This window comes from Lactuca saligna, chromosome 1 (assembly GCF_052625555.1).
Source record: "Lactuca saligna cultivar CGN05327 chromosome 1, ASM5262555v1, whole genome shotgun sequence".
NCBI lineage: Eukaryota > Viridiplantae > Streptophyta > Magnoliopsida > Asterales > Asteraceae > Lactuca > Lactuca saligna.
Genome location: NC_136417.1, coordinates 77421607 through 77434070, shown reverse-complemented (window position 1 = coordinate 77434070; position 12464 = coordinate 77421607). Strand labels below are relative to the sequence as shown.

Here is a 12464-nt window from a genome sequence, read left to right as displayed (position 1 = left end):
TTTTATCATTTATTAAATATTTATTTTTATCATTTATTAACTATTTATTGTGTGTTTAAAAATTGGAATTTATGGAGTGACTCGACGAGTTGTCAGTCCAACTCGCGACTAGGGTTGAGTTGCCCGCGTGCAATTAATGAGTTGACTCGATGAGTCAGAGAGCTGACTCGCCGAGTAGGTGTTGGGCAGAGAAACCCTAATTTCCCAGGGTTAGGGCCTATATAAGGGAACTTATGCCCCATTTCCACCTCACCAGTTACCCAACACTCCTAAGACAAAACCCTAATTGCCATTAGAGCTAAAAAGTGAGTGAGGAGCTAAGTTAGTGGTTGTTAGTGCATTCCTTGAAGGATAAGTGAAGAGTATTAAGGTTGGGACAAGAGGAAGCTTTGGATTCTCCAATTCAGCAGTGTTTGCTTGAGGTCAATATGTTAACATGCTCATCTTCTATGGAGATCTTGATATGGGGGTTTTCTAGGGTTTTCTTCCATTTCTTAGAGTCATTGAGCCTTTTGTGTATGATTTGAGGTTGAAACCCTAGATCTGAAGTGTGGAGGGTCTTAAGAGCCCAAAGACCTAAACTTTATTGAGCTAGAGATTGGACTTTGAGCACCTAACCCTTTGTAAGACTTGGTAATGGCATTTTGGGCATATATGTCATGCATGAGCGTAAAGGTCGAGACTTTACGCGACTTTTGTACCTTTAAGGACTAGATCTAGAGTCTAGTGTGGTAGATCTGACCTTGGACGTCTGAATGAGAAATCATATCAATGGGACTCGCCGAGTCCATGACCTGACTCGACGAGTCGGTGAGGGTTTGTCCCGATGAGCTTGATTGTGCGATAACTCGGCGAGTTGGGGGTCAACTCGACGAGTTGAGATAGACTTCCTTGAGACTTCTGAGTAAACAAGGGGACTCGACGAGTTGCACGAGTGTATTCGACGAATCGGGTCAAACATGGACTGTTGACTCGAGTTTGACTTCTGTTGACTTTAGGGTTGGGTCAATCATGAGTAATGGAGACCATGGAGGGGTAAAATGGTCTTTTATCCACTTCAAGGGTTAGACAGAGAACAAGAAAAACATTTGATGTATTTGAGTATGAATAAGAGTATTAATTAGAGATGTTATCCTGTGTTTTAGGCGGAGGCAAGTTCGAGATTTCCGAGTACGAGACTGTTATATGCTAACTTGCGAGGTGAGTCTTCTCACTATACTATACCTAGAGCGATATTTATGTGTGACCAGAGGGTCTTAAGTGCTTACTTGAGTTATGCATTTGTCTGTGTGATATATATGCTATTTTATGTGTTACTGAGACTAGACCGGAGGGTCCAACGAGCTATGAGACCAGAGGGTCCTCACTGAGACCGGACAAGAGGGTCCAACGAGCCGTAGGACTGGAGGGTCCCATTGAGACACATAGACTGGAGGGGCTTACAGAGTTGCAGCCTTGAGTAGCTAATGTGTTGTATGTGGTATTTTGGGGGACTCACTAAGCTTCGCGCTTACCGTGTTATGTGTTATGTGTTTCAGGTTCTTATCAGGATCGCGGGAAGGCATCGGCTTGATTGTACACACCAATGAAAGAGTTATGTTTTGAAGATCATGGATTTTAATCAAACAATTATGGAGTTGCTAATTTGTAAATTAAATAAATGAGATTTTTATGAAATGTGTTTTGAGAATTATGCGGTTTTAAATGAAAATTTTATTTGAAAATTTACGATGTTACAAGTTGGTATCAGAGCCTTGGTTTGAGGGATTCAGATGTACCTTTGGGTATGTCTGGACTCAAACTGAGGATTTGACAAAAATTTAAAAAGAAATGATTTTTCTAAAACGAGCAAGAGTTTCTAAGAGAAAACAAGGATGAGCAGTGTGTACAATCAGCCAGAGCCCGAATGGTGATTTCCCAAAATACCCTTATTTTTGTGTTAGGATATACTTATGAGATACTATTTATGCATGCTAGAGGATAGGCTAGGTATTTCATAATTTAGAGCTAGAGTTGTCTGATTTGTAATGCCTTAGCCTAAGAGTCGTTGCTATCTATTATGTGCCCTGAGAATGTGTTGGGTAAGAGTATCTTCCAGGGATCACTTAAAGAGGGAGTTCTGAATTAAGAGATAATATAGTAGAGATACCTAGATGAGCATTGGAGCGGCCTAATGACAGAGTAGTTAGATACCTGCATGGGGTAGAGTTGCTTGAGTTCGGTGACACCTTTTGAGTGTGAGTAGAGCAAATAGAGGTTTAATATAGAGTGGTTTTATGTGTTGGTGAAGATTATTCGATGTCCAAATACTGCTTGCTTCATGCTATGTGTAACTCTCGATGATGGGAGTCACCTACTAAGTGAATATGATGATATTCAGGAGGTAGATGGCTGGCATGATAAGGAGTTCTTCAGTAGCTGATGGCAGAGAAGTGTGAGGAACTAGGAAGAGCCTAGGGAGTGAGCTTAGTCAGATGAGTACGCTAATAGAGTAGAGTGTTTCACTGGGGAGCGAACACGCATGATGGGATTAGTGATTGAGGAGGTTGAGCAATTAGTTAGAAAATCTGAAACGACTTGTGTGGAAAGTATGGGTAGATGTGGCAGGTAGTATGTTCCCGTACTACTGAAAGAAGATGACACATACTCAAAATGGGGAGAATTTTAGAGGTTCTAAGTAGCAGATTGAGAGGAGATAGCATGGTTCGGGTACCATATTTCATAGCAGATCGAGAGGTGGTCACATGGTTTGAGTACCATGATTCATGGCGGTTAGTGCTTCTGGTTTTACCAGTTATCCCATTGATATTGATTTGATTGAGATTGGATGTGATAGAGTGTGGGGCCAGAGGGCCATGTTGAACAAGTTTCAATAAAGCATACCTTGAGAGGGAAATTGATTTAGTTTTCGAGAGATTTGTGGTGAGGTGACATTTGGAGTTGCAAGACTCATGGACGAGTAGAGATGGTGCTTTATGGAGGATTTCGGTCTGAGTTGAGCAATCGGCCAATAGCGGAGAAGCCACTTTATATGAACAGAGTTGTGCTATTTTCTGTGAGAAGTAGAAGGGATATTGAGCTTCAGGTTTCTGAGCTTGGAGGTAAACCCTATGGGGAAGCGTTGGTTGCAATCTTTCACCTGAGTATCTAGGAAGTATGTGTGTCGCAAGGTAATATTATAGCATGAGAAGGTCATCATTGGGGACTGAGATGGTCAAGGACAAGGATATACCCTATTTGAGGATAGTAGGGAATATGTTAGTAGCAGTGTCGGGTGATCAAGAGGAGTATATTGGGGTGGTGGCACTCATTGTCTATGATGGATATTGAGTGTGGGGGTGAGGTCTTTGCTCTCATGATAAACCTCATGAAGGGACATTGGTTGGGGAGTCGTAGATGAGGAGTGTGATAGTTCACTATTCTCAAACTGAGATTCATGGATACTATGGGACAATTGAGATGTCCGGTAGTGTTTCAGTGTGGGATTTTGGACGACACGCTGGGAAGTTTTCAAGGATTTTATCTGAGATTCGGGGTGTTTGGAGTTGCTTGGTCTCTATCGGGAAGATCATCGAGTGTTATGTGTTACTTTTCAAGAGTAATTGTGATGTACCAGGTGGAAAAATATGTGGAATAGATTGTTAGTGTGCCAAATGGTGATGGTTCGAGCCTTGAGTGTGGGAGAACTGGGTATTTTATTGAGACTATCAGAGATTTGTTCGAGAGCGGTTAAGAGGACTGGATATAGTGACCTACGGTTCGAATACATGAGACCAGGGTTATTGATGTTTAAGGTGAGGTGCATAGCGAGATAATGCATGTTGTACGTGCTCAGGAAAGGATGCGTGTCTCCACGGCAGGCGGCCGTTGGACGGAGACCTTGTGGTGGTTAGGAATTCTTCGAGGTTGTAATGGTAAATGCGAGGTGGGTGGCTCGTAAGGATAGTTTCAATGGTTGATAATTTCTGGTTCAATGTATGCATTGTTAGAAGCACTCTGGGAAGGGTAGAGTTGATTGGGCAACCAACTTCAGGGTCGGTATGTGTATTCTTGCATGGGTTGTGAGCAATAGATGAGGGATTTTCGGATGGTCGTCAACGTGTTCTGAGTCATTGATGATTCATCCATGTTTCAATTGAGAATTAGAATATTCCAAAGTTTTGAGTTGTGTGAGAGGAAGATCAATTATGAGATTCTGGAAGGATGCATTGTTGTATTGGAGTATGATGTCGTAAGTAAGAGATCAGTGGTTGAGGCAAGACATCGTAAGGTTTTGTGATGGTGTACCGAGATATCCGAGTAGAATGCCCTGAATTTCGGATTATTTTGAGACTTGAGTTATAAAATGGCAAGTGGAGTATCAAGAAACTATGGTTCCAACAGGAGCCCTTCAGCTAATTTTCATCAAACGGGAGTATCCAAGAATGTGTATTGCAGCGAGAAAAGTGTTGGTCACGATGGTTGTCATCAAGAGTGGTCATGCATAACCTGGGTGGGTGTGTATACCTATATATGTTGGGCCGTGGAGTATTCGATAGTGAACTCAGTGGGGGTGACGACTCGAGGAGGAGATTAAGGGGGATAAGAGGGTGAGTGGATCTGAGTGGGAGTAATCACTTTGGATTATCCAGGGAAAACCATGAGTGAGCCCATGGCAAGTTAGTGAGAGAGCGTGTTGTGATGCTACGGGGAGCCGTAGTGTTCACTAGTCTGCAAGAGAGCGTGTTGTGATGCTACGGGGAGCCGTAGTGTTCACCAGTCTGCAAGAGAGAGTGTTATGATACTACAGGGAGTCGTAGTATTCATGAGTCAGTAAGAGAGTTTCATAGGACTGCGGGGAGCCGTATCCTTCACGGGTGAATGTGAGGGAATGTTATGATACTACGGGGAACCATATTATCCGCTAGTCAGAGCATGACGCAATAGAGTTTTTAGGCTTGGGTAGCCTTATTCTTCAAGTTGCAGGAACCTGGTGGTCGGACCAGGGGCGTGACTGGGGTCTCCATTTTTGTCAGGGATCGTTATATTATGAGTTAAGTTGTGGTTATCGCAATCGAGAGGAGTTGGAGGAGTGATGTACGCATGGGTTGTGGGTCATGGGTCATGAGTTGAGAGCTTCATTGGGACAAGTGGTTCCAATTGTGTGTCGGACCAGACTCTCGAGTTTGAGTTTGGCTTTGGTGATGTATTAAGAAGGCGAATGAGATTCCGGATTCAGAGATGGGTTTCATTTTGAAGGGTATTATGTGTCATCTGATGTATTAGACCTGAGTGGGCCAGTTTGCTTGTATGGGAAGGACCACAAGACATATGGATCTAATGAGTAGTAGACGACAGAGGTAAAGGGTGAGACGATTTCAATTGGGATTGTAGTATTCTCTTGGGGTAAAGTGAACTTCGTGACTTGTGTGTCACAATGAGCCAAGATAGTTGTTGTGAGAAGGAAGCTAGTGGGACGTTTTGGGGCATGCAAAGGGTAACCTTTGGAGGTTCAACTATGGGGTCGGGGGTTGATCTGGTGCTCAGTGTTGTGAGGGATATATGATAGGGAGATAGGGCTTATGATTGTTTGATGTCAGAGGATACTTCTGAGCAAACATGATCATTTCTTGTGTCTGAGGATAAGGTGTTGAGAGTTCTTTATTCAGATGGGTTTCGATTGCAGTACATGAAACGAACCAAAATACGACCCAAAAAATTTTGTTTTAATAATACTAAAAATCACATCATATATAATAAAACCACGGAATGAGCAACTCAAATGTCAAACAAATCTGTATCAATCATAGTAACATCCAAAATAAACTCCCAGGATAAACTGCAGCTGTGGTGTGTGCGATGCCATCAACCCGAGCTCTTCCCTTTGCTTGCGGAAGTACCTGAAACCAAAACTAAAACTGTAAGCATGAAACTTAGTGAGATCCCCCAAACTACCATATAATAACACATAACAACTATTGGGCCTAGCCCACTACATCGGACTGGAGTCCAAAAATTGCATCGGACCGAAGTCCGGAACTAACCAGGGCCTTACCCTCTACATTAGACCGAAGTCCGGAAACTGCATCGGACCGAAGTCCAGAACTAAATGGGACCTTGTCCCTAGCATCGGACCGAATTCCAGAACTGACTGAGCATAACATAGCATAGCATAGACATATCAATTGGAATAAACACATATATTGCATACTGCATCGGACCGAAGTCCGGAACACATAGCACAAAGACATGCTTGAATCACAAAGACATAAAGCACACTAAACTACTGCATCAGACCGAAGTCCGGAACTACTGCTAACTAAACGGGCAAATATTGTGGCCGTAGACCCGTTCCTACTAGAAGGAAAACTCACCTCGTAACGCTGGCTGCTGAGATGCTAACTCTAACGCTGGGTGGCTGCTGCTCCGGAACTGTCCGGCTACACATCCCACAAAACACTAGGTCAGGTACCGATAAACGCCCTTAGGGTAAAATAACTATTTTACCCCTGGTTAAAGTCCTCTTTCAGTTAACCGGACTCACCGAGTTGGGCCGTCAACTCGCCAAGTCTCTATCATCCATTCTAGTCCTCTACCCGCTTCTACTCGTCGAGTTTGGCAAGGACTTGACGAGTTCTTCTTCAATGCAAACATCAAGTCTAACTTCATCCGACTCGCCGAGTTGCATGAACAACTCGTCGAGTTCTCCTTCAACATATGAACATGTCCAGACTGTGACTCACCGAGTTAAATGAACAACTCATCGAGTCTGAAGAACAACTCGTCGAGTCCCAAACATGCTATTACTACACAATCGATTCTAATCGGTTCCAGTGCTTCCAAAACATAGATATGAGCTTCTAGGGCTGGTTTTGCACGTAAAGTTTCCAACTTTACGTGCATGCATAAGAGTATGAGGCTAAAATACCCAAAATCAACAAATACTAAGCACTTAGGGTTTGGAACAAGGCCAAGATCGCATAAAGGTGGTTCTAATGAGTTCATGGGGTTCAATAACGTCCATATCTAAGGTTTCCATCCAAAAGAGAGTCCATATCTCAAGTTTTGAATCATAAAAGTTTCCAAAGAAGACATGACAAACATAAAAGGGGTTTTCAATGGAGGAATACACAAGGTCATAACTTCATTACTTGAATGAGAAACAGATGGAAGCTAACTCCTAGATCTCCTTTCTCTTCTATGGACCTTCTCTCCTTCCTTCTCTTCTAAAGCTTCCAAGCTAACACAATTCAACAATGGGGCTAGGGTTTAGAGGGGAAATGCTTTAAAGGTGATGGAGGTTGGGGTGGGAGGCTATAATGACATTTAAATAGGGTACAAACCCTTGAAATTAGGGCTTCATTCAGACAGGCAGACTCGCCGAGTCCCAGCGTATGGACTCGTCGAGTAGCCAACCCCAATTGCGTGATTATCCCTTCTCAACTCGATGAGTCGGGCTACAGACTCGTCGAGTACACCTTTAAAAATTTAAAGATACTTTATTTAAATTACATACTAGAAATGGGGCGTTACAGTACAGTGGATAGGTTTTCTGGTATAATGTGACCCTTTTGTTCCTTGGATTATGTTATAGATCATTTAGTATGTCTGCTATGAGTGATCGGTAGCCAATTTTTGGGCTTTAACTCTTTCTATCAAGTTGCAACGAGAGAATCAGAGGGGCAGTGAGTTATCAGAGTCTATTTTTCGAGGAGCGAATAACATGGTGACATCTTGAGAGGACGGTCTGGCAGTGAGACAGACCACTAGAGTTTCCAGATTTTGGAGAGTCAAAACGGGTATCGTAGCGGTAGAAGGTTCTTTCTTGTTTCGAGTTTGGGAGTTGTTGATTAGGTTTCAGGTATCTATAGAGGAAGTTAGTTGTGTGGTATGAAATCCTTTCGGTGGTACTTTTCGGGTTTTTGGGTTCGATCTATGTGACGTTGAGAAGCGATTTTGAGGGCGAAATCTAATTCAAGTGGAGGAGAATTGTAACATCTGGACTTTCAGGTATATTATGTGTGTTTAAATTTTGGAATTTATGGACCGAATCGATGAGTTGTAAGTCCAACTCGCTGAGTAGGATCGAGTTGCCCGCGTGGAATTAATGAGTGGACTCGACGAATCAGAGAGCAGACTCGCTGAGTAGGTGCTGGGCAGAGAAACCCTAATTTCCCAGGGTTGGAGACTATATAAGGGAAATTATGCCCCATTTCTACCTCACCAGTTACCCAACACTCTTGAGAGAAAACCCTAATCACCATTAGAGCTAAAAAGTGAGTGGGGAGCTAAGTTGGTGGTTGTTGGTGCATTCCTTGAAAGAGAAGTGAAGAGTATTGAGGTTGGGACAAGAGGAAGCTTTGGATTCTCCAATTCAGCAGTGTTTGCTTGAGGTCAATATGTTAACATGCTCATCTTCTATGGAGATCTTGATATGGGGGTTTTCTAGGGTTTTCTTCCATTTCTTAGAGTCATTGAGCCTTTTGTGTATGATTTGAGGTTGAAACCCTAGATCTGAAGTGTGGAGGGTCTTAAGAGCCCAAAGACCTAAACTTTATTGAGCTAGAGATTGGACTTTGAGCACCTAACCCTTTGTAAGACTTGGTAATGGCATTTTGGGCATATATGTCATGCATGAGCGTAAAGGTCGAGACTTTACGCGACTTTTGTACCTTTAAGGACTAGATCTAGAGTCTAGTGTAGTAGATCTGACCTTGGACGTCTGAATGAGAAATCATATCAATGGGACTCGCCGAGTCCATGACCTAACTCGACGAGTCGGTGAGGGTTTGTCCCGATGAGCTTGATTGTGCGATAACTCGGCGAGTTGGGGGTCAACTCGACGAGTTGAGATAGACTTCCTTGAGACTTCTGAGTAAACAAGGGGACTCGACGAGTCGCACGAGTGTATTCGACGAATCGGGTCAAACATGGACTGTTGACTCGAGTTTGACTTCTGTTGACTTTAGGGTTGGGTCAATCATGAGTAATGGAGACCATGGAGGGGTAAAATGTTTTTTTATCCACTTCAAGAGTTAGACAGAGAACAAGAATAACCTTTGATGTATTTGAGTATGAATAAGACTATTAATTACAGATGTTATCCTATGTGGTAGGCATAGGCTAGTTCGAGATTTCCGAGTACGAGACTGTTACATGCTAGCTTGCGAGGTGAGTCTTCTAACTATACTTTACCTAGAGTGGTATTTCTATGTGACCAGAAGGCCTTATGTGCTTACTTTAGTTATGCATTTGTCCGTGTGATATATATGCTATTTTATGTGTTACTGAGACCGGACCGGAGGGTCCACCGAGTTGTGAGACCGGAGGGTCCTCACTGAGACCGAACCAGAGGGTCCAACGAGCTGTGGGATTTGAGGGTCCCATTGAGACACATAGACCGGAGGGTCTTACAGAGTTGCAACCTTGAGTGGCTAATGTGTTGTATGTGGTATTTTAGGGAACTCACTAAGCTTCATGCTTACCGTGTTATATGCTATGTGTTTCAGGTTCTTATCAGGATCGCGGGAAGGTGCCGACTTGATTGTACACACCAGTGAAAGAGTTATGTTTTGAAGATCCCAGATTTTAATCAAACAATTATGGAGTTGCGAATTTTTAAATTAAATAAATGAGATTTTTGTGAAATGTGTTATGAGAATTATGCAAATTTAAATAAAAATTTTATTTGAAAATTTACAATGTTACAGTTCAATAGTATCATGTCAATTCAAAAACAACCGTTTAGATAAAGTAGGATGTTGATCAATTTTAATTATACGCACCTTTCATGGATTAGGGGACATTGAGTATGTATGCAATTTGGTTTCACCATACTCTGTGTACACATCTATTAGCTTATGTTGACCAACATATCAAGCTAAATGGCGAACATGATCATTAGAACCCAAAGTAAGAAGACCAAAATCTAAATCACGTAAAGGTCTTTGAAAATGATAGTACATCTTCTCCGTTACCACATGGGGTTCAACATACCCTATTTTTCCATTATATCGTCAATGTCATGCTTAGAAAATGTGTCGGTATCAAGTAAGTCAACATAATGTTGTTTTCCCCTGATATACTTTCTTCCTGGAAAATCAGTAAATTTTGCACAATGGTGTAACCTTATGGAAAATACAGTCGGGTGCCAAATTGTTTTAAACCGAGAAGATTGACATTAACCTTTTATGTGAAAAGAATGGAAAGAATACAAATTCCAAAATCTTGGTTTTAAAACATACTGTATTTGGAGTGAACATCAATTTCTTCCATGATTGCACGTATCCTCCAATTTGCCATGTTTGTTCCTCAATGTCACAGTAGGGTTTTAACGTCAATTAGGGTTTTTGTTTGGATGGTGATTTTCTGGGTTTTCTTATCTGTGCGAATAACTTGTGATCGTGTAGACGTTTCTCATTCTTAATGGCACTAAGAACGGTCTTAATGAATGGACGAAACGTGGGGCATTCTAACCGATGAATGGACAAAATGTTAAGTTAGGGACCATGTGGGTAACAAATGTCAAACGTTTGGATGGTCCGAATTAAAAAATTAAGTTAGAGACCAAACATGTAATAAACTGATTAAACAAAATTGAATAAACCAATAAACATACTCTAATAGTAAGAAAATGAATCCTCCTCCCCCATCTTAGTAGTTTACTACCGGTGTCATGGTGTAAGTTTTGAAATATCTTAACCGATTTTTTTCTTAAATTCTCACATAAATAGAACTAAACTTGAACAAAATCAAAAGTTCATTATCATCCTGAATCTTTTCTGTAATATTTTTAGATATAGTTTTTTAAAATATTCTAAAAATAATTTTGAAAAGTTACATGTTTTTTATTTTTTAAATATATTTATTAAATTATATTATTTTTTTGTGTCCTCAAAACCTAAAACTTCTAGTGATACTATAGGTGACAATGTGTATCTCATCTAACAAACTTCTTTTATCAAAATAAGAAGTTAATTCGTATCCCCGCTTGCCGTACATAGAACTATAGAAGCGTGAGGGACTACACATCGATAGAGCAGCTGGCACCCCTTTTCTTCCTCCTGTCGCTTTACAAACCCTAAATTGGAAACCAGCAATCTCTCAAAATAATGGCGCACAATCGGCAATCTGACCTCAAACCTAATCATCCATCTTCATCGGACGACGAAGAAGAAGAGGAGGAGGAGGAAGAAGCCTCTGGTTCAGAAGATGAACAAACATCCGACTCAGGATCAGAAGAAGCCTCCGATTCAGATTCCGAACCGAAACAGAAACAGGAGCCAAAGAAACCATTAATTCCACCTCGTCAACCAGCCACCAAACCACAACCACCAGATCTATCTTCATCTGAAACGGAGGAATCAGGTTCTGATACCGATTCCGATTCGCAACCCAAAAAACCCATGGTCGCTGATCCCAACATCAAACCTATCTCCTCGAAACCTATGGAGCGAGAGGAGGTAGCGAACGTCGAATCGAAATCCGCCAAAAAATCCGGATCTAAAGCTAGCTCAGTTCCATCTCCGGCGAAGGCTAAGCGACCAGCACCTCCTCCGGTGGTTGAGAAAGATACGAAGAAAGCTAAGAAGAGCACGACGACAACCGATGACGACTCGAAGAAGCAGCTGTTTCAGAGGTTGTGGAGTGAGGATGATGAGATTGTTATACTGAAAGGTATGATTGATTACAAAAGTGAGAAAAACGGTGAGAATCCCGTTGCTGATATGGGTGCGTTTCATGAGTTCATCAAAAAGTCATTGCATGTTGATGTTAGTAGAGCTCAGTTGGTGGATAAAGTCAGGAGGTTGAAGAAGAAGTATGTGAATAACGCAAGTAGAGAGAAGGATGGCAAAGACAGAAGCTTCTCAAAGAGCCATGAACAGAAGGGATACGAGTTATCAAAATTGATATGGGGTAGTAGTAACAGTCCCAACACTGGAACAGAGAGTAAGAAGACTCAACCTCAAAAGAATGGTGGTGCTAAAGGTAATGCTAATGCTAATGCTAATCCTAGTACCAGTTCTGCTGTTGCTTTGGAGAAAACAAATGGGGTTGATGAGAAGGAAGGTTTGACCATGGAGGCTGAGAAGAACATGGATGTTTCTCGGTTTGTTCAATATGGTAGAATGAGTTATAGTCCTGTAATGGAAGAGGAGATTATGAAAGCTGGATTGGAGTTAGTTGAAGGGTCTAAAAGGGAGGAGTTGAAAGAGAAATGGAATAAGTTGAAGATGCAGGAGCTTCAGCTTTATGTTCAGAGAATGGATTTGATTAAAGAGCAAGCAGCAGTAGTTTTTGAGGCTATGAATTCAGCAGGAAATTGAGGTAATCAATGTCTTTATTTCTCTCTGATGATGCCTTTTTAATAAGATGTTGTAGTTATGTTAGAAGTATGATGGTTGTTAATCTTTTTTGTTTCATTATTGGAAGTTGTGAACTTGTTATTATTTTTAGCGATTTGAAATTAGAAATAACATTTTCCA

At 41.6% G+C, this 12464-nt stretch overlaps 1 protein-coding gene across 1 annotated transcript; it reads left to right on the top strand.

Moving 5' to 3' along the window:
* Window positions 1–10933: 10933 nt before the first annotated feature.
* On the top strand, window positions 10934–12464 carry LOC145040218 (GLABROUS1 enhancer-binding protein-like). The gene has a single exon (XM_078988176.1). It carries the CDS (start codon window positions 11091–11093, stop codon window positions 12303–12305), a length of 1215 nt encoding a protein of 404 aa, XP_078844302.1. The 5' UTR covers window positions 10934–11090; the 3' UTR covers window positions 12306–12464.